The sequence below is a fragment of the Salmo salar genome, chromosome ssa14 (assembly GCF_905237065.1).
Source record: "Salmo salar chromosome ssa14, Ssal_v3.1, whole genome shotgun sequence".
NCBI classification, from domain to species: domain Eukaryota; kingdom Metazoa; phylum Chordata; class Actinopteri; order Salmoniformes; family Salmonidae; genus Salmo; species Salmo salar.
Genome location: NC_059455.1, coordinates 81235590 through 81262979, shown reverse-complemented (window position 1 = coordinate 81262979; position 27390 = coordinate 81235590). Strand labels below are relative to the sequence as shown.

Sequence of the window (27390 nt, the reverse complement as noted above, 5' to 3'; positions counted from 1 at the left end):
GGAGGCAGCTGTTTCTCGTTGCCTCTGATTGAAGGTCCTATGTATAGGGGTTGTTTTGTATGGGGTATTGTGGGTAGTTGTTCTTAGCACTGCTGTATTTAGCCTGCAAGACTGTTAGTTTGGTCGTTTCTTGTTTTGTTTATTTAAGTGTTCACTAATAAAGTTAAGATGAGCACTCGACCCGCTGCGCCTTGGTCCATTCACTACGACGAACGTGACAAAACCTTTGTTCGTCTTCATGTCCCATCCACTTCCCGACATGAACCATAGTTAAATCACCTCTAAGTGTCTCAGCCAAGTGTAAATGTCATTATTATTGACTGGAGCCTAATGGTTACTTTACTGGGTTGAGGAGGGTAAACTGACCAAACACATTGCTTACCCAAGATGCAATGAAAGCATTAGTGTCTAATGACCATTGTGGAACTACAGTGCCTTCAGAAAGTATTCACACCCCTTGACTTTTTCCAAATGTTGTTGTATTAAAAGGTGGGATTAAAATGTATTTAATTGTAACTTCCTGTTGACGATCAACACCAAATGTTAAAGTGGAAGAAAAAGATGGAAAATTTGTACAAAAAAAATCTAATAAATAACACCTTGATTACATAAGTATTGAATCCCCTGAGTCAACACGTTAAAATCACCTTTGGCTGCGATTTACAGTTATTAGTCTTTCTCTAAGAGCTTTGCACACCTGGATTGTACAATATTTGCACATTATTATTTTACAAATTCTTCAATCTCTGTCAAGTTGGTTGTTGATCATTGCTAGACAGACATTTTCAAATCTTGCCATAGATGTTCAAGCTGATTTAAGTCAAAACTGTAATTAGGCCACTCAGGAACATTTCAATGTCGTCTTGGTAAGCAACTCCAGTGTATATTTGGCTTTGTGTTTTAGGTTATTGACCTGCTGAAAGGGGAATTTGTCTCCCAGTGTCTGTTGGAAAGCAGACTGAACCAGGTTTTCCTCTAGGATTTTGCCTGTGCTTAGCTCTATTCAGTTTCTGTTTATCCTAAAAAACACCCTAGTCCTTGCCGATGACAAGCATACCCATAACATGATGCAAACACCACCATGCTTGAAAATATGAAGAGTGGTACTCCGTGATGTGTTGTGTTGGATTTGCCCCAAACATAACGCTTTGTATTCAGGAAATAAAGTTTGTCATTGCCACATTTTTTGCAGTTTTACTTTAGTTCCTTATTGCAAACAGGATGCATGTTTTGCAATATTTTATTCTGTACAGGCTTCCTTCTTGTCACTGTCATTTAGATTAGTATTGTGGAGTTACTACAATGGTGTTGTTTCATCCTATCACAGCCATTAAACTCTGTAACTGTTTTAAAGTAACCATTGGCCTCATGGTGAAATCCCTGAGGGGTGTCCTTCCTCTCTGGCAACTGAGTTAGAAAGGACACGTGTATGTTTGTAGTGACTGGGCGAATTGATACACCATTCAAAGTCTAGTTAATAACTTCACCATGCTCAAAGGGATATTCAATGACTGTTTTTTTTATTTTGACCTTTTTTTAGGATTCCCGGAATCAGGAGGGAATAGACAGGAAATTGTCCAACCGGGATTTCAGGAATGTTGCAACCCTAACCTAGACTGACTAAACACACAGTAAGGCCTGGACTGGTTAGTGCTATCCGGGATCCGCTATGTATTGTTTTTGCTATCCGGAACCTCAGGACGGTCCCTAACCTTAACCCTTACCGTAACCCGTACCTTGACCATTTTAAATGTCAACTTCAATGGGGGGTATAGATGTCCCAAGGATCCCGGATAGCAAGGACTACGGCTGACCCCATTTAGATGACTGGTCGATTGTTTGGTCGATAGGCTGCTGGTCGACCAATATTTTTTTTAGTCAAGCAGTGGCAAATATATGAAGATTTATGGCACACGAGACACCTGTCTGATTCACGCCTGTCTCAGTGGACTAATCCATTGCAGAGGCCGCAGGGATGGCACACCAGTATCACCAATGGTACATTTACTGTTAATTCCCATCATTTCTAATCTACAATGTTTGGTAATTTCTGTTAATGCATTCAAATTATTATTATTATTATTACAGTTGTCATTGTAGGAGTGGACACTTTGTTTGCAGAGCTACCTATGCTACACTTACTTACATGTACACATGACCTCGACTAACCTGTACCTCCGCAAATTGACTCGGTACTGGTACCCCTGTAAATAGCCTATTATTTTATTGTATTACTTTTTATTATATTTTTTACTTTAGTTTATTTAGGAAATATTTTCGTAACTCAATTTCTTGAACTGCATTGTTGGTTAAAGGCTTGTAAGTAAGCATTTCACAGTAAAGTCTACACCTGTTGTATTCGGCGCATGCGACTTGAATTGACATGTGATTTGATTAGACTTGTGAGAAAAAAGTTTGTTTATTTCATTCCATTTACGCGTTGTCAATGTATTCATTGACAGGAGCGCTTCAAACAAAAGACAATCTTAAGTAAGGACACGCACCTGATTATGCATAGAGGTAGGTCTCTAGTCTACGTGGTCTGCGTGCAAATGTAGGCTTATAAATGTGCACATTTGGGGATCGGATAGTATTTCTGATTGTCTTAACTCACCATCACTGTGTAGCTCCTCAAAGTATTTTTTTTTCTAAGCCTCAAACAGCAAGTAAACAAAGTCTGTTTTTACATCCATTGAGAATGACAATAGTTCCTCAATGTAGCCTATTTGAAAAGTATTTCCAGCGCGCTCCCTTTTGATAACCACCAGGGTTGCGCATTTTGGGGAATATTCAGAGGTGGATACTTGCCTTGGGAATTAACGGAAATATATGCAAATTAATACCATTTAAATGTAGATGTTTTTTGCGTTGGATATATTTACCATATCATATGGCGACATAAACCTTTTACCTTATCCTAAGTAGACATAATTGCAAATGATTAAATCCTTCCAATAGACATAAAACAAGCGATTTAGTTACGAATTTAACTTTATTTAAATGAGTTGACTCTTCACATGGGATGATTTCACTGAATAACAAAAGAAAGGGAATATTGAATGATCACAATGATCCATCGCATCTCCCAAAAACGTTTTCAACATCTGTAAAATTATAGTCTAGAAACTAAAGCTTTGGTTGTCTTCCTCTCAGGATTCCACGTCTTCTCCCTGGACCTCCTCAATGTCCAGCTCTTGAACATCAGACTCTGAGGCCTCATCTTCAATGTCACTTTCCAACCTGGCTCATTTTCAGGCTCAAAAAGCCTCAAATTTGCCCGGATGGCCACCAATTTTTCAATCCTTGTATTGGTCAGCCTGTTGCGTGCTTTGGTGTGTGTGTTCCCAAACAAGGACCAGTTGCGTGCTGAGGCGGCTGATGTTGGTGGGATTTGGAGGATGATGGAGGCAACAGGGGAAAGGGCCTCGGATCCACAAAGTCCCTTCCACCAGGTGGCTGATGAGATATGTTGGCACGACTGCCATATTGCATCACCATCCCAAAGTCCTTGCTTGTAAGTGTACTTCGCCAGACTGCCAAGAACCTTGCCCTCATCCAGGCCAAGGTGGTGAGACACGGTAGTGATGACACCATAGGCCTTGTTGATCTCTACACCTGACAGGATGCTCTTGCCAGCATACTTGGGGTCCAACATGTACGCTGCAGCGTGTATGGGCTTCAGGCAGAAGTCTTCATGCTTTTTGATATATTTCAGAACTGCAGTTTCCTCTGCTTGGAGCAACAGTGAAGTGGGCAGGGCAGTACAGATTTATTCTCTTACATCTGCAAGCAGAGTCTGAACATCAGACAGGATGGCATTGTCTCCCTCAATCCGTGCAATGGCTACTGCTATAGGTTTCAGGAGTTTCAGGCTGCTTACCACTCTCTCCCAAAATACATCATCCAGGAGGATCCTCTTGATGGGGCTGTCCATATCGGCAGACTGTGATATGGCCATTTCTTGGAGAGACTCCTTCCCCTCCAGGAGACTGTCAAACATGATGACAACACCACCCCAACGGGTGTTACTGGGCAGCTTCAATGTGGTGCTCTTATTCTTCTCACTTTCCTTGGTGAGGTAGATTGCTGCTATAACTCGATGACCCTTCACATACCTAACCATTTCCTTGGCTCTCTTGTAGAGTGTATCCATTGTTTTCAGTGCCATGCTGTCCTTGAGGAGCTGATTCAATGCATGAGCAGCACAGCCAATGGGTGTGCTGTGAGGGTAGGACTCCTCCACTTTAGACCAAGCAGCCTGCATGTTCGCAGCATTGTCTGTCACCAGTGCAAATACCTTCTGTGGCCCAAGGTCATTGATGACTGCCTTCAGCTCATCTGCAATGTAGAGACCAGTGTGTCTGTCCCTTATCTGTGCTCTTGTAGAATACTGGTTGAGGGGTGTAGATGATGTAGTTAATTATTCCTTGCCCACGAACATTTGACCACCCATCAGAGATGATTGCAATAGTCTGCTTTCTCTATAATTTGCTTGACCTTCACTTGAACTCTGTTGAACTCTGCATCCAGCAAATGATTAGATAAAGTATGTCTGGTTGGAGGGTTGTATGCTGGGCAAAGAACATTCAGAAATCTCTTCCAATACACATTGCCTGTGAGTATCAGAGGTGAACCAGTTGCATACAGAGCAAGACATTCATCAGCATTTCTCTGACTACGTTCCTCCATTGAGTCAAAAGAACTTCTGATTCCAGGAGGACCATGAGCTGTTGCTATCGATAAGGTGTCTGATTCATCATTTTCACCTTAAATATAAATAGAGGGACTTTTGTCAGGTTGCTTGTTGTGAGCGCTGAGGGAACTTTATGCACTTGGCCAGATGATTCTGCATCTTTGATGCATTCTTCACATATGATTTGGCACTGTATTTGCAAATGTACACGGCTTTTCCTTCTACATTAGCTGCAGTGAAATGTCTCCACACATCAGATCGTTCCAAGGCGCAGCGTGCGTAGAGTTCCACATTCTCATTAATAGTGAAACTTACAACAAAGAATATAACAAACGTGCAGTAATGCAGTGCACAAGGCAACTATACAAAAACAAGATCCCACAAAAACCCAGTGGGAAAAGGCTGTCTAAATATGATCCCCAATCAGAGACAACGAATGTTACAAGTTTCTTGCAGACAGGCCATGCGATGCCAATGTGATTCATAGGATATTTATTTTTATCAGGATATTTTCTGCATGCAGGCTACAATGTTTTTATTTGTTGGTTTATGTAGGCTATGTTTACATATTGGCAATGGCAATAGAAGTTATTTTTAGATTTGTATCATTTTCATTTAGATAAAGTTTTGATTAACCAGATGATATTGATTTTGAGATGAAGACTTTATATAAATTAAATGAAGCTGTTCCACGAAGATGTGCATATGAAAATCACAACTGGCACGCAGATCAGTAGACATGGTACGATAACTTGGCACTCCAAATGGAAAAGGTTGCCGACTGCTGGTGTAGCCTATTACCGGCAACTTCAGGAGCTTAATGTCAGAATCTGTGAAGAGCAGCGGGAGGAGCGGTGTTGGGAACATGTTTTTTTCTACTGATTAGGCTATATAGATTTCTGGTTCCTTCTTTGGTAATTTGTGTCTTCATTTTTAGTCGCAGTGCTTAATGCATCAGACAAGCTCAGTAGCCTACTTATGTTTGATTTTATTCAAACATTGGGTGTGTCTATATATGGAAAATACATGTTTTAAAATTTCAACCAATCGGTTGGTCGAAGGAACAGACGACTCGGTTGACTAAGATGTTTTTGTTGTTGGTGACAGCCCTAGCAAGGACTATATGTATACAGAGTAGACTAATGAGACATCTGTACTCTTACACATGGGAAGCCATTGTGTGTCAAATGGTAATGGTGTGAATAAATCAACCTCGTTGATTGAGCAGATTGTGATTTGCCCCCTTGCCACGTCGTTATTACCCACTGTGGGTTGTCTTCAGTCTCTCTCTAGCTCCCTCTCCATATTTCTCTCTCTCCCGCTTGCTCTCTCTCCCTCTTTCTTTCTTGCTCCCTCTCTCTGTCTCTCTCTATCCCTCTTCCCTCTCTGTTTAGTTTTGCAACTCACTAGTTTCGTGAGCGCTCTTTCTGACTTGGTGTAAACCTCTCTTCTCTGTCTCGCTATACCACGGTAAATATTTCCTGAAGTGGCGGGAGTCACTTTGCTCTTAGTGGGCCTATTGTTCGCCATTTTTGAAACGGTGGAGAAAAAAACTGGTCTTTATTTACTATAATCTGGCGTCCTGTTTGGATGATTACCCCGGCTGCTTTCCCAAAGAAACAAAATGCTTACCGACAGATTTAAATCTGTTTGCGCCATTTTGTGTTTGTGTGTCTGACAGACGGCAGGTCGCGAACAAAACAAACAGTGATAGATAAATGAACAAAAACACTTTTTTGGGGCACTGTGAGTAACCTCAACAAAAACCTGCAGGAAGAAGTTGACTCATTGATTGGTCATTGAGTGGACATGTCTACAGGAAGACAGTCTACAGGCAGCAGGAAGTAGTTGGGTTTGGGTCACTGTGGAGCTCTGGGTTCCCAAGCCACCCGGGTCATGGCCATCAGCAACGATCAGGTTCATGTGAACCAGAATGTGACCAGGGCTTCAGTCACTGTGTGATCCTGTCTAGTGTACACTCTAGGACTGATAAGACCATGGAACCACTTCTCTTCTCACACCTCCCACACACACCTCCCACGCTGGTTGGACTGAGCAGTTACATCTCCATACCTGAGAGATGTTTTTCTAAACAAGGTTATACCATTTATGTTCTAAGCTGGTATAAGTGTACTATTTTATTGATTTAAGCTGGTTCCAGAGTTTTTAGAATAGAATGTGAGACTTGTCACTCGTTCCCACTGGCAAAGCAACACTTTATACAGTGCCTTGCAAAAGTACTCAGACCCCATGAATTTCTTCACATTTTATTGTGTTACAAAGTGGGATTAAAATGGATTTAATTGTCATTTTTTGTCAACAATCTACACAAAATACACTGTCAAAGTGGAAGAAAAATAACATTCTCTAAAGATTAATAAAAATGTAATAACAAAAAAATGGTTGTGCGTAAGTATTCACCCCCTTGGTTTAGGCAAGCCTAATTTAATTCAGGAGTAAAATTTGGCTTAACAAATCACATAATAAGTTACATGGACTCTCTCTGTGAAACAATAGGGTTTGACATGATTTTTGTAGGACTAACCTTTCCTCTGTCCCTCATACATACAACATATGTAAGGTCCCTCAGTCAAGTATTGAATTTCAAGCACAGATTCAACTACAAAGACCAATGAGCTTTTCAAAAGCCTCATAAAGAAGGACAGTGTTTGTTAGATGGGTAACAATAACAAATCAGACATTGAATATGTTAAGCATGGCCAAGTTAATAATTATGCTGTGGATTATGTATTAAACCACCCAGACACATCAAATATAGTCGTCCTTCTGAACTGAGCTGCAGGACAGGAAGGAAACTGGTCAGGGATGTTACTATGAGGCCATTGGTGATTTTAAAACAGCTTCAGAGATCAATGGCTGTGAGAACTGAGGATGGATCAAAACATTATAGCGACTCCACAATAATGACCTAAATGACAGAGTGAAAATAATACAAATATACAGAATATTCCAAAACATGCATCTTGTATGCAACAAGTCATTAAAGTAATACTGCAACAACAACAAAACAAGGCAAAGGAATATAAGTTTTAGCCTAAATGCAAAGCCTTATGTTTCGGGCAAATCCAACAAAACACATCACTGAGTAACTTCCTCCTTATTTTCAAGCATGGTGGTGGCTGCATCATGGTATAGGTATGCTTGTCATCTGCAAATATTGGGTAGTTTTTCAGAATAAAAAAAAACGGGATGAGTTAAGCACAGGCAAAATCCTAGAGGAGATCCTGCTTTACAAAAGACACTGGGAGAGGAATTTACCTTTCAGCAGGACAATAACCTAAAATACAAGGCCAAATCTACACTTGAGTTTCATACCAAGAAAACTGTGAATGTTCCTGAGGGGCCAAGTTACAGTTTTGACTTAAATCTGCTTTAAAATCTATAGCAAGCCTTGAAAATTGCTGTTTAGCCATGACCCCCAACATTTTGACAGAGCTTGAAGATTTTTTTTGAAAGACTAATGGGCAAATATTGCACAAGCCAGGTGTGCAAAGTAAGCTTTTAGAGACTTACCCAAGAAGACTCTGCCAAAGTTGTTTCTAACATGTATTCATCAGGGAGCTGAATACTTATGCAACGACTATATTTTACTTATTTAATTAGAATTTATATTTTTTTGTGTATTTTGTGTAGATTGTTGACAAAAAAATGACAATTAAATACATTTTAATCCCACTTTGTAACACAAAATGTGAAGAAATCCAAGGGGTCTGAATACTTTTGCAAGGCACTGTATTATAAATGCTCACTTTGTCAATTCGTTGGTAATTTTCTATTAAACATTGTCAGAGTTATTTTTTTACACTTGAAACGTTTCACTCCGTTCACTCCATAGAGTGACTGTCGGTTTGTAAGTGCACCCTGCAGCCTGACTCTCTAACCCACATAGCAAAGCAGGGCAGATGAATGGAAAAGTACTGCCTAGCCTTGAGCCTTGCGCAGACTTGGCTAGCAGGTTCTCCCTCTGTGGGCCTGTGGCGCAGGGCAGGCCTGCACCATGGTGAGGTTAAAGCCTTTACGAGCCTGTCCCTGAGGTTTTGGGACAGGGTTGCCTGCGGCTTAGCCTCACGACCTTGTCGTGAGAGAACATGAGCACTTTGCAGAACTGACGTTGTTGCAGGTCTGGTTCGTGTTAATACTGCACATTCAGAGCCAAGGTGCGAATCTGGAATCTCTCTTTTCTCTATCAATCTCTCTCTTTTTCTCTCTTTCTGCTGAGTTTTTCAGGAGGGCCGATCTCAGTCCTCTTTAAAGTGAACTCTAGGGTACAAAAAAGAGCTAAATACCTTCTCTTTTTATTCACACTGCCCTTGCCTTTGATTGAAGACTCAACTCTTTTGTCAGTTCACTTCACTCATTCACATTGCTATGGAACCAAGATCTTTTTCTAACATTCAATGCATTCTGGGACAAGCCATTTCATCATAACTTGTTATTGGACAGCTAGATATACTTACTTGCATTTTGTTAAAATATTAGACATAATAGTTGTAATCAGAAGATTCTATTAACATGAACATATTATTGGTAACAGAATAAATAGCAGAAGAATAACTGAAGATTAAATAATGCTCTAATTGAAAATTGTACACCCAATGTAGGCTACTGCCTCTAAGAGCTAGAATAGATTTTGTTCTCTGTTGTGATTCTCACCAAATAGGTTGTCTTCTCACACTGTTCAAACTCTTTAATCGAATATACAGTTTATGAAGCTATCTTAGCCTATAGATCAGATGTTGCAAACAAATGATCTGAAGTAAAATCACACATTTTGTCATTTCTGTCTGTCCTTGACAATCGCAAATCAATATCCAAAAAGTGTTTTTACGCAAACCTGCACATCATCTGTCTTGTGGCACCAATGTGAGAGGTTATGTCAGGGGGAACGGTGTTGCAGTAGAGTATGGTGCGGGAATAATGACAAGCGAACCTGAGGAGCTTTGTTTTCACATTGCCCTAAAAAAGGGAACCGGATCCTGGAATTCAAGCGAACCGAACTCCGACTACCTCTCGAGATGGTCTCAGTTCGGTTCGCTTCGGGGGCTCTTTTGAGGGGTCCAAGTTCCTGTGGAGTGTTCACACCTCACCAAAAATTAAGCGAACCGCACTGAGTTTCCAAAAATTGGCTGAAAGGGTCCAAGTGTGAAAACACCCTACTCTTACTGTTTCTCTCTGGTCAATCCACCTGTCATTAGAATGATCAGAACTTTTAACTAGCCTATTGTCTAAAGTGTTCATCTGCTATTGTAGCATTCCAGTGCCCAAAACATGGGGTCATTACACACTTGCAAAACAACCTATCTGTGGAGAGGGCATGAAGAGGGGTTGTGGCCTCATCTAACATGACGAGGGGGCGTGGCCTCGTCTAACACGCCGAGGGGGCGTGGCCTCGTCTAACTTTGTTTACGTTGTTTTGAGGAACCTAAACTATGAATGGACAGCTGGTATATTTCAGTGTGACTAAATGTTTCCAAATATCAATTTGTTGGATAAGATGATGGATGAATGAAAATCATGCCGTGGCCATCAACATATGTTATTACATGCATATTACTAGCATACTACCATTTGTGTACACCAGGACTCCATTCTGTGCCTGGCCAGTAACTAATGATTTGGCCCACATCACCAAAGCTGCCTTGTCATTCAGCAATCACACTACGTAACAGGGATACTTTGGCCGATGTCAGTCAGTGAGATGACAGTTAGCCTTTAATAGCCCAGAGAAGATGAGAGAGTGTGTGTGTGTGCATGTGTTTGTGCCATCCCTGTCCTGTCCCGCGCCTCAATTCTGTTATGACCAGCCTGATGGGAGGATTAAAGAGCAACGTGGCTCTGTGTCGTCCAGCCTGTGGACTGATTCTCTGGCCAGGCCCCCTGTCACTGTCCTTCCTCTCAACAACCTCCACCCTGGTCCCCCCTGAGCCTAATCAGCATCTATATATAGAGGGTGTTGATCTCATGTCTTACACCCTCAGCAGTCAGTGCACTACACACCTCTGGATGGCCCCTCCATTCAGTTCATTGGTTTCCTATGGAAATATGGCCTGAGGCTTTTTTCTGTCTTCAATGATTTACCTGTTGCTTTATTGGATAATTACAATGGTGTGACCAATGAAAAGAGTATGTGAATCAAATTGACTATGAGTATGGCATGCATAGCCTGACTAGGGGTGTGTGAATTGTGCAAAAAGATGCCTACAAGACTGAAGGTGAAAGGTGTATGAAAGGTGTCTATACATATGACAGTGTCTAAATGGGTACAGGTCTAATGTTTAATTGACTTTGCTGAAGGTTAGTCTGTTCAGATTCTGTGTTACTGACTGTGTGTTGTTTGAATGTGGATCACAGGTTCTTGGGTTGTGTCCATCACTCTGACTTCACCTCCTTTAAGACGCCCCCAATCTCTTCCCCTTTTACATAACCTTAATCACCAGCTACGTGCTGTTTAGGGGTTACGTAATATGTGTTTGTGTGTGTGGACTGAGGTGACAGGACTTGAGGCACTTCGAAATGTGGAATCATTTGGAGCTATAACCTGTAACCCCCTGTATTTTTATTTGATTTGTTTATTTGTAAGGGACCGTGTACACAATGCTATTGAACCAGCTTTTTATCTGTAGTCCCTGGGCTAGTTGTGAGAAGAGAGGGTTATCTTGGGTATCTTAAAGTGATACATCAGGATTTTGTCAATGAAGCCCTTTATCTACTTCCCCAGAGTCGGATGAACTCATGGATACCATTTGTATGTCTCTGCGTGCAGTTTGAAGGAAGTTTTTAACCAGCGTTAGTACAATGACTGGAAGTCTATTATAACTGCTAGCATGCTAGTTCTGCAAACGCAAGTTAGCATTGGCTTGCGGAACTACCTCTAACTTCCTTAATACTGGATGTAGAGACATACAAATGGTATCCATGAGTTAATCTGACTCTGGGGAAGTAGATAAAAGGGATTAATTTCCTAAATCCTGAAGTATCCCTTTTAGGTATCTTGAGAATAATGTTAAAAAGCCTATTTCCTTATTTGATCATTTGCCTGTGGTTGTATTAATTTATTATTATGTTATTGTCTTTTACAATTGTGATATTATCATTAGGCCTATACTGTGCGTGCGTGCCTGTGTGTATGTGCATTTAACATGCGTGTGTAATCGAGGGATGAGAGCTTCACAGCCCTGATGAGCCTTATTATCATATGACCTCTACCTCATTTCAGCTACAGACAGCCTCTCACCAGTATCTGTTTGTATGGATTTGTTCTCATGACCTGAGCTCCATATAAGGCTAATGACTGGGTTCATAAGTATACACACTGCTGTGATCGAAGACACACGCAACACTTATGTCTCACACACACTCATGTAAAACTGCTGATCTCATTCCGCCATGTTTCTCTCACAACCCTGCTCAGCTGATTCTATCAGTTTACTGTATAGTACTGTACTGTGTATTGGCTGCTTCCCAGAGCCAGACGTGGGCACATGTCAGAGGCCTGCCCTCTCTCCTATATAGGTCATCTCTCTTAGAGAAGCAGGAAACAAACACACACTGTTCCCCCCCTAACAATGAAAGGTGTATAGTGGCTGGGCTGGTCAGAGCCAGCCGGAGGGAAGTCTGCCAGCATAGCCAGCCACACAGAGAGGATCAGGATTACTACAAGTACAACTGGGCTGCACTGGACTGTGTACCAAATAGCTTTATTTACTGTTAGCTTCTTATTGGAGCCTATTGGAATTCAGAAAAGGGAATAAAATCAGTCTGGGTATAAAGGCCAAGCTTGCTTCAACCCTTCCTGGTCTGAGGTAAGGCTATACCAGCCTGATGTTGTCCCCACTCATGTGTGTCCACACAGTGCCAAATATTACACCTGTTTTGAATTTCTCCTTCTCTCTTCTGGCTAGACCATAGCCTTGATCCCCTAGTCTAGGTCAGTATGGTCACAAACAGTTCACACTGTCACAAAAAGTTAATCTAGGGCCTGTTTCCCAACACAGACTGAGCCTAGTCCTGGACTAAAAAGTACACTACATGACCAAAAGTATGTGGACACCGGTTCGTTGAACATCTCATTAATATGGAGTTGGTCCCCCATTTGCTGCTAGAACCACCTCCACTTTTCTGGGAAGGCTTTCCACTAGATCACTGGTTCTCAATCCTGGTCCTGGTGACCCAAAGAGGTGCACATTTGTTGTTTTTGCCCGAACACTACACAGCTGATTCAAATGATCAACTCATCAAAAGGCTTTGATGATTTGAATCTGGTGTGTAGTGTTAGGGCAAAAACAACAAATGTGCACCCCTTTGGGTCCCCAGGACCAGGATTTAGAACCACTGCACTAGATGTAGGAACATTGCTGTGGGGACTTGCTTCCATTTAGCAACAAGAGCATTAGTGAGGTCGGGCACTGATGTTGGGCGATTAGGCCTGGCTCGCAGTCAGCGTTCCAATTCATCCCAAAGGTGGTAGATGGGGTTGAGGTCAGGGCTCTGTGTAGGCCAGTCAAGTTTTCACAACCATCTTGAAAAATCATTTCTGTATGGACCTCGCTCTGTGCACGGGGGCATTGTCATGCTGAAACAGGAAAGGGCCTTCCCTAAACTGTTGCCACAAAGTTGGAAGCACAGAATCGAATTGTATGCTGTAGCGTTAAGATTTCCCTTAATTGGAACTAAGGGGCTTAGCATGAACTATGAAAAATAGCCCCAGACCATTATTCCTCCTCCACCAAACAGTTGGCGCTATGCATTGAGGCAGGTAGCGTTCTCCTGGCATCCTCCAAACCCAGATTCATCCGTCGGACTGCCAGATGGTGAAGCGTGATTCATCACTCCAGAGAACGCATTTCCACTGCTCCAGAGTCCAATGGCAGCAAGCTTTTCACCACTCCAGCCGACACTTGGCATTGTGCATGGTGATCTTAACCTGTTAGGGATAGGGGGCAGTATTTTCACGGCCGGATAAAAAACGTACCCAATTTAATCTGGTTATTACTCCTGCCCAGAAACTAGAATATGCATATAATTAGTAGATTCGGATAGAAAACACCCTAAAGTTTCTAAAACTGTTTGAATGGTGTCTGTGTGTATAACAGAACTCATATGGCAGGCCAAAACCTGAGAAGATTCAATATGGGAAGTGCCCTGTCTGACCATTTCTTGTCCTTCTATAGCCTCTTTATCGAAAATACAGGATCTCTGCTGTAACGTGACATTTTCTAAGGCTTTCATTGGCTCTATGAAGGCGCCAGAACGTTGAATGATGGCTCTGCAGTCTCTGGGCGAAAAACGGCAGGGGTTTTGGTGAGTGATCCTTCTGAGAACAATGGCACTGGCGTGCGCGTGCATGTGACGACTCCATGTTTTACTTTCAGTGTTTGAACGGATACAACGTCTCCCGGTTGGAATATTATCGCTATTTTACGAGAAAAATCGCATAAAAATTGATTTTAAACAGCGTTTGACATGCTTCGAAGTACGGTAATGGAATATTTTATTTTTTTTTTGGCACGAAACGCGCCGGCGCGTCACCCTTCGGATAGTGACTTGAACGCACGAACAAAACAGAGCTATTTGGATATAACTATGGATTATTTGGAACCAAAACAACATTGGTTGTTGAAGTAGAAGTCCTGGGAGTGCATTATGACGAAGAACAGCAAATCTAATCCAATTTTTCTTATAGTAAATCTGAGTTTGGTGAGTGCCAAACTTGGTGGGTGTCAAAATAGCTAGCCGTGATGGCCGGGCTATATACTCAGAATATTGCAAAATGTGCTTTCACCGAAAAGCTATTTTAAAATCGGACACCGCGATTGCATAAAGGAGTTTTGTATCTATAATTCTTTAAATAATTGTTATATTTTTTGTCAACGTTTATCGTGAGTAATTTAGTAAATTCACTGGAAGTTTTTGGTGGGTATGCTAGTTCTGAACAAAACATGCTAATGTAAAAAGCTGGTTTTTGATATAAATATGAACTTGATTGAACAAAACATGCATGTATTGTATAACATAATGTCCTAGGAGTGTCATCTGATGAAGATCATCAAAGCTTAGTGCTGCATTTAGCTGTGGTTTTGGTTTTTGTGACATATATGCTAGCTTGAAAAATGGGTGTGCGATTATTTCTGGCTGGGTACTCTGCTGACATAATCTAATGTTTTGCTTTCGCTGTAAAGCCTTTTTGAAATCGGACAATGTGGTTAGATAAAGGAGAGTCTTATCTTTCAAATGGTGTAAAATAGTCATATGTTTGAGAAATTGAAATTATAGCATTTTTAAGGTTTTTCGTATTTCGCGCCAGGCGCTACCATTGGATATTGGCAATGCCTGTCCATAAGAGGTTTTTAAGGTTGTGTGCAGCTGCTCGGCCATGGAAACCCATTTCATGAAGCTCCCGAAGAAACAGTTTTTGTGCTGACCTTGCTGTCAGAAGCAGTTTGGAATTCGGTAGTGAGTGTTGCAACCAAGGACAAATGATTTTTACGCTCTACGTGCTTTAAACACTCGGCGGTCCCGTTCTGTGAGCTTGTGTGGCCTACCACTTCGGGGCTGAGCCGTTGTTGCTGCTAGACATTTCCACTTCACAATAACAGCACTTACAGTTGACCGGGGCTGCTCAAGCAGGGCAGAAATTTGACAAAGTGTTGTTGTTGTTGTTGGAAATGTGGCATCTTATGACGGTGCCACGTTGAAAGTCACTGAGCTCTTCAGTAAGGCCATTCTACGACCAATGTTTGTCTATGGAGATTGCATGGCCATGTGCTCGATTTTATACACCTGTCAGCAACCGGTGTGGCTGAAATAGCCAAATCCACTATTTTGAAGGGGTGTCCACATACTTTCATGTGTATATAGTGTATGTGCAGTCCAGTAGAGAATCTCCATTGGGTGTGGTTTTAGTCTGGGATACTAGCCCGTAAAGTATATGTTCTATTTTTTGATCCTGTGTTCCAAGTCCTCCAGAACAGTGATCCTATATGCATCTATGCTGCACACAGTTCCAAACTGCTGCCTGTTTGGATGATGATGATTATGATAAACCATAACCTTATACCCCTTGTTTCCTTCCTGTCTATCTCCAGGTCTTCCAGAACAGTATTACAGTCTGACATGGTTCCTGAGCCCCATCCTGGGTCTGATCTTCACACCTCTGATTGGCTCAGCCAGTGATCGCTGCACCCTGAAATGGGGCCGGCGACGCCCTTTCATCCTGGCCCTGTGTGTGGGGGTGTTGTTTGGAGTAGCACTCTTCCTCAACGGGTCACTCATAGGTGAGACTGGGAGTTAGGCGGGGGGGGGATGTGGAGGGTAGGGCGGCAGGAGAGACGAGGCGTCCCACCCCTGGTACACCCTATCGACAGCAGGTGAAATATCAAGGGTGCCAAATTTGAAAACAATTAAATGTCATAATTCAAATTTCTCAAACATACAACTATCTTACACCCTTTGAAAGATAAACATCTCCTTAATCTAACCACGTTGTCTGATTTCAAAAAGGCTTTACGGCGAAAGCATAAAGTTGGATTATGTTAGGACAGTACATTGAAAATAGCTGTGTGTAATGTTTTGTCAATGCAAAGACAGGCGTCACCAAAAGCAGAAAACCAGCTAAAATTATGCACTAACCTTTGACAATCTTCATCAGATGGCACTCCTAGGACATTATGTTAGACAATACATGCATTTTTTGTTCTATCAAGTTCATATTTATATCCAAAAACAGCGTTTTACAATGGCGTTGATGTTGAGGAAATATTTTCCCCCCAATACCGCCAGTCAATCAGCAGAACAAATTAAATAATTACTATTCGAAAACATTGGTAAAATATTATATTGTCATTCAAAGAATTATAGATTAACATCTCGTGAACGCAACCACATTGCCAGATTTAAAAATAACTTTACTGGGAAATCACACTTTGCAATAATCTGAGTACTGCGCTCAGAAAAATAGGCTTGGCGATACAGACTAGGCGCCATGTTGGAGAGATCTAAAATCAAAAATACTATGTAAATATTCCCTTACCTTTGATTATCTTCATCAGAAGGCACTTCCAGGAATCCCAGGTCCATAACAAATCTAGTTTTGTTCGAAAAAGCTCATAATTTATGTCCAAAAAGCTCCGTGTTGTTAGCGCATCCTGTAGGCTACTCAAAAACATGAACGACGCCCGCCGGACTTGTCTTCACCAAAGAGGGGGAAAAAAATATTTACGTTCGTTCAAACATGTCAAACGTTGTATAGCATAAATCATTAGGGCCTTTTTCAATCAGAACTTCAGTAATATTCAAGGCGGACGATTGCATTCTCTTTTAAAACGTATAGGAACGAGAGTACCCAAACGTGCACTCGCGCGCCAGAGTAGTATCGGCCATCCGCTTATGACCAACGTTCCAAGTCTCTTGTTCGGTCAGTTTTCACAGTAGAAGACTCAAACCACTTTGTAAAGACTGGTGACATCTAGTGGATGGCGTAGGAAGTGCTCAATGATTAATAAGTCCCTGTGTGTTTCAATGGCATAGGCTTAAAAGTAATTCAACACATCGGATACCCACTTCCTGTTAGAAATTGTCTCAGGGTTTTGACTGCCATATGAGTTCTGTTATACTTACAGACACCATTCAAACAGTTTTAGAAAATTCAGAGTGTTTTCTATCCAAATCTGTTAATACTATGCATATCCTAGCTTCTGAGTTGGTGTAGGAGGCAGTTAAAAATGGGCACATATTTTCTTCAAAATTCTCAATACTGCCCCCTATCCCCAACAGGTTTTAAGGTCAAAAGTTTAACCAATTGATCGTTAAAAAATAAATGATTGATCAAATCTATTCAGTTGAGCAGTTTGCCAGTTTAGAGAAGTTAGGTTATTAGATACAACCATCCTCAGCTGCATTTGCCGTTTTTACCCAATGGGAGTAATTGTGTTGAAATGTTTTTTTATTTGAGATGAAAGGCTTCACTTTACAGGAGCACTGGCAGTCACCTGCCATCCCCTGCTGGAGCAGAGAACACTGATGCCATTTGAGACCCCGCTAGACAGCCACATCCTCTATTAGGGACAGGAATTCACACTAACCCTATAGACTTGTAGTCTGACAACCTCCAGGAGTCGAAAGACATGACAGGCACACACCCACCCACACATCTCAAATTAACCGTCAAGTCCTATCTGACGGTTTAAACCCTTGTTGCCTGTGTGTGTGACAGGAAAGTGATTGAGTTCACAGAATAGGCTAATGACATCCTCTGTTGTTATCCATGATGTCAGCCGGCCAGCCAGCCAGCCAGTCAGCCAGTCAGTCAATCTTTTAGCCTCACCTAATAAGCAGTCTTCTGAAGTGTGAGTTGTGATATGAAGCATATTGAATTGAAAATGATCTCTGGCTGTGTGTCACTAATGTGGTTCTCCTGAGTTTAGAAACCAGAGTAAACAGATAGCCTGGTTCTATAACTTCAACTGTGTTCTAATGCAACACACACACACACACACACACACACACACACACACACACACACACACACACACACACACACACACACACACACACACACCAAGTTCCACTTCTATCAGGAGTTTCACATCCTACATTAACCTACTGGCTACTCATTATCAGTGGAAGTGATCCTAAGTGCCACTATCTGTGCAGGCGGAAGAGGGAGAGAGAGAAGGGTTCCAGTTTGCTCCGTGCTTGAAAGGCACAGCAGAGGGGAAGATCAATAGATATCCCATAGAGTTGATTTGCTGCCGGCTTCAGAACAGTCAACCAATTAGGACTGAAGAGTCTGGTAGTAGTGGAAGGGAGCAGTGCCCTCACTATAGCCCTACCAGAGCGGCTATTTGTGCGTCGTCAGCCTCAGCTGAAGTCCCAGTGCAGTGGGTCATAGGCTACAGACTCCGGTGTACGCTGACCTGCTGGGCCGAACGGTGTGTGTGAACTCTGTCAGTCTCTGTGACATGGGAAAGGACTAGGAACCAGTTCACAGGGAAACGTTTCCTGTTGTGCCCCCTTTCTTACCTTTCATTGCCTATCTGGAGCCGCTTCCTGTCTCCAGCGCTAGCACGCTGCTCGTCGGCCCGTCGGCCACGCCATTGTCAGGAAGAAAGTCTTTGCTTGCTACGTACACACTGGCTGACTACACACAGGCTCAGACAGTACAGACTTCAGTACTACAAGTCTTTTTTTTCTTCAACCTTTACACTTCTCTTCCTCTGTGGTCGTTGTTAATTGACTAAATATTTTCTAAAGAGGGTTGTCCCTTTAATGAGAGTTGGAATAATGACTTGTTTGTTGTTGTGTCCTAGGAATGGGGAGTTCCTCTGGGCTCAATGTTATGATGGAAGTAGTAAATGGGAGTTTACAACTAAGAGTTTAGATTCACAGTAGGCCAGATTTGCAATGACACTAATGACACTTACAGTACAGGGACGATGTTTTACACCAGTGAAGCGCAACGTTTCTGGCTAGTGTTTATTTTTAGATGATATTTTTATCAATTAGATTTACGCGTGACGCTTGTACTGATAACTCTGCATTGGAGTGAACCAGGGCAGGAGTCTCTTTAAATAGTATACACTGACGAGGTATCATATTGTCGCTGTTGGATGAAAACCTCTTATCTACAAAACAGAAACTTTTCAGGAAATGAAGAGAGAAAAAAAACTGCCATATTTTACCGTTAACGAAGTTACAATTTTCAAAAGTTCAGAAGCTATTTATAATACATTTTCTTGGTTCTAGTCATGAAATGTTGAGAGTATGTTGAGGGGGTTACTGCTTTCAATACATGTAAAAATATGAAAATGGGCAAAAATGGAGTTAGGTTTTCATCACACAGCGACAATCTATATATTCCCTGTAGCCCTGAGGGTGATCATCCAATCAACCTTATTGTGTCCTTCCTGGCCTCTGAGGTGGAATATACCATATACGGCTACGTGTGTGTGTGTGTGTGTGTGTGTGTGTGTGTGTGTGTGTGTGTGTGTGTGTGTGTGTGTGTGTGTTAGAAGGCAGTTGCATGCCATAATAGTAACCCACTATTCGGGTATTGATTCACATGTGAATATCTCGATCCAGCTGTGTTCTCATTGTTGGAGAGCTGCAAAGTAACTAGGATGGATATAGCTTATCAATATGTATACTGGATTGGCAGGATGCGGTCTCTGTGGCGAACTTTCTATCTGTGAATTAGGCCTATGTTTTTCTGAAGGTGTTGTACCAGCTAGGATACTAACTCTGTCTCTGGTTGTGTTCCAGGTCTTGCCGTCGGCGACGTGCCAAATAACCAGCCCATAGGCATTGTTCTGACGGTGCTCGGTGTAGTAGTGCTGGACTTCAGTGCAGACGCAACGGAGGGTCCCATAAGGGCCTACCTACTAGACGTGGCAGACACTGAAGAACAAGACATGGCCCTCAACATCCACGCCTTCTCCTCTGGTACAACACACGTCTTAGTAGCACTCACCTTGTATTTCAGGATGTTTCCATGCCCATACCTTTGTCTGTGATGTCTGTGAAAGTTAAGAAATTGAATATTCTCAAACAGGAAATTCAGCTGAAACGGAGATCCATGCTATGTTGTGTTATTAGAGGTGCTAACAGTGTGTTTGTGTATTCTGCATGTGTGTGCCTGGGCCAGGTTGTGGGGGAGCGGTGGGCTACGCGCTAGGCGGTCTGGACTGGACCCACACATTCCTGGGCTCAATCTTCAAGTCCCAGGAGCAGATCCTCTTCTTCTTCGCCGCCATCTTGTTCACTATCTCTGTGGCGCTGCATCTGTTCAGCATCGAAGAGCAGCGGTACAGCCCCCAGCAGGACCGGCTGGACGAGGAGGCCGACGCCGCCTCTTCCACAGCCCACAAGGCCAACTGCTCCCTGGGGAAGCTTCATGGCCACAACACCCCCCACATGGAGCTCATCGGAGAGGAGGACATCTACGACCCTTGCGATCGTTACGACCGTTATGAGTTCTACAGGGATGGTGATGGGGAAGAGGATGGGCGCTCATTGCGCGACATGGACATGGACTTCCTGGATGTGGAGATGGTGAGGTCCAAGTCGGACTCAGTGCTGCAAATGGCCGACGCCACACTGGATCACCTGGACCACGACGCTCTGTCCCTGCTTCACATTGAGCCCTCCATTTTCGCTGACCGCCTATCGTCCTACCACGGCTCTCCACCACGCCGCAGCAGCAGCACAGGCAGCCAGGACCTCCTCAAAACCTCCAAAAAGATCTGCCGGCTGTCCCAGTTCCTGCAGGAGCAGGACCGCGACGGGGAAGAGGCGCTCCTCAACAACCAGCTCAACGAGCAGAAGACGCCAAACGGCCGAGCGCATGCCAACGGCTTGGGCCAGGGCGGCAACGGGCATGCCCACATGGTCATGAAGAACTCGGCCAGCACAAACGCTTCCATGCGGCACCGCAGACACATCTTCTACCGCCAGCCTTCCTGCACCTTCTCCTACTACGGCCGCGTGGGTTCCCACCGCTACCGCTACCGGAGAGCCAACGCCGCGCTGCTCATCAAGCCCTCGCGCAGCTTGAACGACATCTACGAGGTGCAGCGGAGACAGAAGAGGAAACAGCAGAACCCCAGAGCGCGCCACCAGTCAGGCAACACCAACTCCAGCGGGGATACAGAGAGTGAGGAGGGGGAGACGGAGACCACGGTCAGGCTGCTGTGGCTGTCCATGCTGAAGATGCCTCCAGAGCTGATGAGGCTCTGTGTCTGTCATCTCCTCACCTGGTTCTCCATCATCGCTGAGGCCGTCTTCTACACTGACTTCATGGGCCAGGTCATCTACCACGGCGACCCCACGGTAAGGCTACTGGGACGTCAAGGACCAATATTTATATTTATTTTACCTTTATTTAACTAGGCAAGTCAGTTAAGAACAAATTCTTAACAATGACAGCCTAGGAACAGTGGGTTAACTGCCTTGTCCAGGGGCAGAACGACAGATTTGTACCTTGTCAGCTCGGGGATTTGAGCTTGCAATCTTTCGGTTAGTAGCCCAACGCTCTAACCACTAGAGCGTTGGGCTAGTTATGCCACGTTATTATATAGCCTGTTGTATTTATTTGGACATAAATGTACATGTCTTTTTTTTATGTCTTCTGCAAATAAAAAACGATTAATCACACAAACTCAATCTCCGGTTGCCAGTTCACTCCCCACCAGGATTTTGTTGCCGACCTGGGATTTGAACCGGATACTCTCTGGTTGCTGGCCCGCCTCTCTCTAACCTCTGGGATACCGGCCTCCCTTTCTCTATCCCTAACTAAAGCTGTTGTTTTCCCTCCTCTCTCCAGGCTCCCGCTAACTCCACGGAACTGCAGAACTACCACAAAGGAGTTCAGATGGGCTGCTGGGGGCTGGTCATCTATGCCTTGACCGCTGCCTCCTGCTCAGGTCACTGACCAGTCATTGAGTAGAATAAATGGATGGATGGATGAATGGAAGGAAGGAAGGAAGGAAGGAAGGAAGGATGGACGAATGAACTAACTAACAAATTAATTAAGTGACCAATGACTGAGCGCACCAACCTGGTCTCAGAGCATTTAGTTTTTTTCTGTATGTAAATCCGAGACACTCCATTTACTATGATATGTTACATTTCGTATGGTAAGCGTTACAAATTTGCAAAATGTACAATATGTTACAAATTTGCAAAAACTACAGTATGTTACGAATTTGAGCTAGGTGGCTAATGTTAGCTAGCTGGTTAACGTTAGCTAGGCTAGGGTTAAGGTTAGGGTTAAGTTTAGGAGTTAGGTTGAAGGGTTAAGGTTAGGGGAAGGGTTAGCTAAAAGGGTTAGGGGAAGGGTTAGCTAAAAGGGTTAGGGGAAGAGTTAGCTAAAACACGCTAAGTAGTTGCAAAGTAGCTAAAAAGTAGCTAATTAGCGCAAATGCTAAAGTTGTCCGTGATGAGATTCAAACTCGCAACCTTTGGGTTGTTAGACGTTCGCGTTACGCGCCCACCCACCCTACTTTGTTTTTTTCCTTAAGTAACCATCTGTCTTATGTAACCATGCTAAACGTAACATATCATACTAAGTTGAGTGTCCTGGATTAACTTTTACTATGTTGCGTCTAGTCTATGAGACCAGGCTGAGCGCACAGGGCCCAGACACAGGCTTGTGCAGGTCTGTGTGCTCTGAGGCAGCCATAAAGTCCTTTCTAAACAATGTGCTCAGTCTGCATCCGATGTGCTCTCTGTCGCTCTGTTCGCATGCTGGACGGTTAGACTAAGACAAGCCAGTGAGCTGAGATGATCTGTGCAAGTGATACAGTTACTCAATCAGTAAAAATAAATTGTAGTGCTTTTTATAATTGGACTATTCACAAAGAACTGTACAGCAACCCAGCACCTAAACACCCAGCGTAAGTCACAAGAGGAAATCTGTACTAATTGCTGGTCACTTAATCATGGTGAATGTCGTCTAGTTGACCCACAGTGTGGATAAGACTTACAGGAGTCACCTCTTGTAAATTAACCAACTCTTATACGAGGCCATATGAAATCTAGGCGTCTTTGTAGGTTCAGGCCTTGGCCACTGTGCTTCTGATCTGCATTGCTTGCTCTTTGTGGGTTTAGGCTAAGTATCTTTAAAGCACTTTGTGACAACTGCTGATGTAAAAAGGGCTTTATAAAATGATTTGGCCTCCCTTTGTTTATAAACTATTATATTGTATTGTTTCAGCCTTACTGCAGAAGTACCTGGACAACTTTGACCTGAGCATCAAGGTCATCTACGTCCTGGGCACGCTGGGCTTCTCCATCGGTACGGCCGTCATGGCCATCTTCCCCAACGTCTACGTCTCCATGGTGATGATCAGCAGCATGGGCATCATCTCCATGAGCATCTCATACTGCCCTTATGCCCTCCTGGGACAATACCATGAGATGAAAGAGGTAAGGATGTATACTAGTTAGTACTCCTGGGACAATACCATGAGATGAAAGAGGTAAGGATGTATACTAGTTAGTACTCCTGGGACAATACCATGAGATGAAAGAGGTAAGGATGTATACTAGTTAGTACCCTGGGACAATACCATGAGATGAAAGAGGTTAGGATGAACTAGTTAGTACTCCTGGGACAATACCACTGAGATGAAAGAGGTAAGGTGTATACTAGTTAGTACTCCTGGGACAATACCATGAGATGAAAGAGGTAAGGATGTAACTAGTTAGTACTCCTGGGACAATACCATGAGATAAAGAGGTAAGGATGTAACTAGTTAGTACTCCTGAGACAATACCATGAGATGAAAGAGGTAAGGATGATATAGTTAGTACTCCTGGGACAATACCATGAGATGAAAGAGGTAAGGATGTATCCTAGTTAGTACTCCTGGGACAATACCATGAGATGAAAGAGGTAAGGATGTATACTAGTTAGTACTCCTGGGACAATACCATGAGATGAAAGAGGTAAGGATGTATACTAGTTAGTACTCCTGGGACAATACCATGAGATGAAAGAGGTAAGGATGTATACTAGTTAGTACTCCTGGGACAATACCATGAGATGAAAGAGGTAAGGATGTATACTAGTTAGTACTCCTGGGACAATACCATGAGATGAAAGAGGTAAGGATCTATACTAGTTAGTACACACACTGATATAACAGGTTAGTTAGTACACACACTGATATAACAGGTTAGTTAGTTAGTTACACACTGATATAACAGGTTAGTTAGTTAGTTACACACTGATATAACAGGTTAGTTAGTTAGTTACACACTGATATAACAGGTTAGTTAGTTAGTTACACACTGATATAACAGGTTAGTTAGTTAGTTACACACTGATATAACAGGTTAGTTAGTTAGTTACACACTGATATAACAGGTTAGTTAGTTACACACCGATATAACAGGTTAGTTAGTTACACACCAATATAACAGGTTAGTTAGTTAGTTAGTTACACACCGATATAACAGGTTAGTTAGTTAGTTACACACCGATATAACAGGTTAGTTAGTTAGTTACACACTGATATAACAGGTTAGTTAGTTAGTTAGTTACACACTGATATAACAGGTTAGTTAGTTACACACTGATATAACAGGTTAGTTAGTTAGTTAGTTAGTTAGTTGTAACAGGTTAGTTAGTTACACACTGAGAACATGTTAGTTACACACTGAGAACTAGTTAGTTAGTTAGTTACATACTGAGATAACAGGTTAGTTAGTTACACATTGAGATAACAGGTTAGTTAGTTACACACTGATATAACATGTTAGTTACACACTGATAACGAGTTAGTTAGTTAGTTACACACTGAGATAACAGGTTAGTTAGTTAGTTAGTTAGTTAGTTAGTTAGTTAGTTAGTTAGTTAGTTAGTTAGTTAGTTGTAACAGGTTAGTTAGTTACACACTGAGAACATGTTAGTTACACACAGACAACTAGTTAGTTAGTTAGTTACATACTGAGATAACAGGTTAGTTAGTTACACACTGATATAACAGGTTAGTTAGTTAGTTACACACTGATAACAGGTTAGTTAGTTAGTTAGTTGTAACACGTTAGTTAGTTACACACTGAGAACATGTTAGTTACACACAGATAACTAGTTAGTTAGTTAGTTACACATTGAGATAACAGGTTAGTTAGTTACACACTGATATAACATGTTAGTTACACACTGATAACGAGTTAGTTAGTTAGTTACACACTGAGATAACAGGTTAGTTAGTTACACACTGAGATAACAGGTTAGTTAGTTACACACTGAGATAACAGGTTAGTTAGGTAGTTACACACTGAGATAACAGGTTAGTTAGGTAGTTACACACTGAGATAACAGGTTAGTTAGGTAGTTACACACTGAGATAACAGGTTAGTTAGGTAGTTACACACTGAGATAACAGGTTAGTTAGGTAGTTACACACTGAGATAACAGGTTAGTTAGGTAGTTACACACTGAGATAACAGGTTAGTTAGGTAGTTACACACTGAGATAACAGGTTAGTTAGTTACACACTGAGATAACAGGTTAGTTAGTTACACACTGATATAACAGGTTAGTTACACACTGATATAACAGGTTAGTTACACACTGATATAACAGGTTAGTTAGTTAGTTAGTTACACACTGATATAACAAGTTAGTTAGTTAGTTAGTTAGTTACACACTGATATAACAAGTTAGTTAGTTAGTTAGTTAGTTAGTTACACACTGATATAACAAGTTAGTTAGTTAGTTAGTTAGTTAGTTAGTTAGTTAGTTTACACACTAATATAACAGGTTAGTTAGTAGACTGGATCAATTATATAACAGATGATGTTCAGAAGAAATGCTATTCACTTTTCACACAGTGTGAATTAAAATCAGGTTAATCAAATCATTGGCAGCAATCCATACAACATTTGGCGTCAAGATTTTCTTTAACCACATGTTCCAAGATGTTGTTTAGTATACATACGTAGTTGATGTCTCATTAGATACACTTTAAATCACATACATTAGAGGTAACATCTGCCGAAGGACGTTATTGCAGGCCCATATCCAAGAGGACAGAGTTGAAGATGCCAACAGACGTATGTTTAATCTGCTGACTGTTATGATAACCTCTGTATGCTGTATGGTGTGGTGTCAATCCACAAACGGAAACCTTTGTCACCTTTATGCCAAGACTAATAGAGCATTTCAAGGCCAGATTCCATCAGAACATGCCAGAACAGGTTATACAGGTTAAGATCATAGCTCCATTATATACAAATGTCTAAAGAATATTTTATAATTTATTTAACCAGGTACAAGTCAGTCAGTCAAAAAACGTGTATTTTACAATGACATCTTGGCAATTATTTGATACCATGTCTCCTCTCTCCTTCTGTCTTCCCCCCTTTCCCCCTCTCTCTTCCCGCCTTTCCCCCTCTCCCAGTACATCCACCACAGCCCAGGGAACTCCAAGCGGGGCTTTGGCATCGACTGTGCCATCCTGTCATGCCAGGTGTACATCTCCCAGATCCTGGTGGCATCGGCGCTGGGCGCGGCGGTGGACGCCACGGGTAGCGTGCGGGTCATCCCTATGGTGGCGTCCGGTGGCTCCTTCCTGGGTTTCCTCACAGCCTGGTTCCTGGTCATCTACCCGAGCCACGGCGATGCGGAAGCCAAGGGTGAGCAGAAAGCTTTAACAGGGCCCTCCTCTGATAACAGCAGCACAGAGAAACCCAGTGTTCTAAAACTGACCAAGAAAGGCGCCGCCACCACTACGTGTAAAGTGGAGTGCGAATCCACTCTGTGATGGGGGGGTTACTGTTACCATAGCAATGCAAACGACATCAACAAACGATGAAAATAAAAACTGACATTCCCTTTTCCGCCACCCAAGACTGTGCTGCATGGCATGGGCTTGACCGACCTGCTCTTTCTCTGAGACACATGGGCCAGGATGTTTTAAGGTTTCAATTTGACTTGTTTCATTTAATATGGTGCCTCTCTCGTGTCGCGGTCTCAGGACTGTGGTGTGGCGAGGAGAGGACAATCATCTCTCCCTCTCAGGGCCACTAGGAGCCGCCATCAAGGCGGTCCGACTGGATAGGACAGATCAGGGGACAATGGATACACGCGACCGACCGTCGTTCACACGCTGAACTGGGATCTCTCGAAAAGACATGCACTTCACTCTTGCACTTCCATTCATGGGTCAAGA

At 42.6% G+C, this 27390-nt stretch overlaps 1 protein-coding gene across 1 annotated transcript in view; it reads left to right on the top strand.

Moving 5' to 3' along the window:
• LOC106570404 (solute carrier family 45 member 4) overlaps positions 1–27030 on the top strand; it is an 83132-nt gene extending 56102 nt beyond the window's left edge. The window contains exons 4-9 of the mRNA XM_014142697.2: positions 15799–15987; positions 19973–20152; positions 20355–21538; positions 22032–22131; positions 23424–23635; positions 26620–27030. Of these exons, the coding sequence (XP_013998172.2) occupies positions 15799–15987; positions 19973–20152; positions 20355–21538; positions 22032–22131; positions 23424–23635; positions 26620–26982 (2228 nt within the window). The 3' untranslated portion in view covers positions 26983–27030. The remainder of the gene's footprint in view (positions 1–15798; positions 15988–19972; positions 20153–20354; positions 21539–22031; positions 22132–23423; positions 23636–26619) is intronic.
• The last annotated feature ends 360 nt before the right edge of the window (positions 27031–27390 follow it).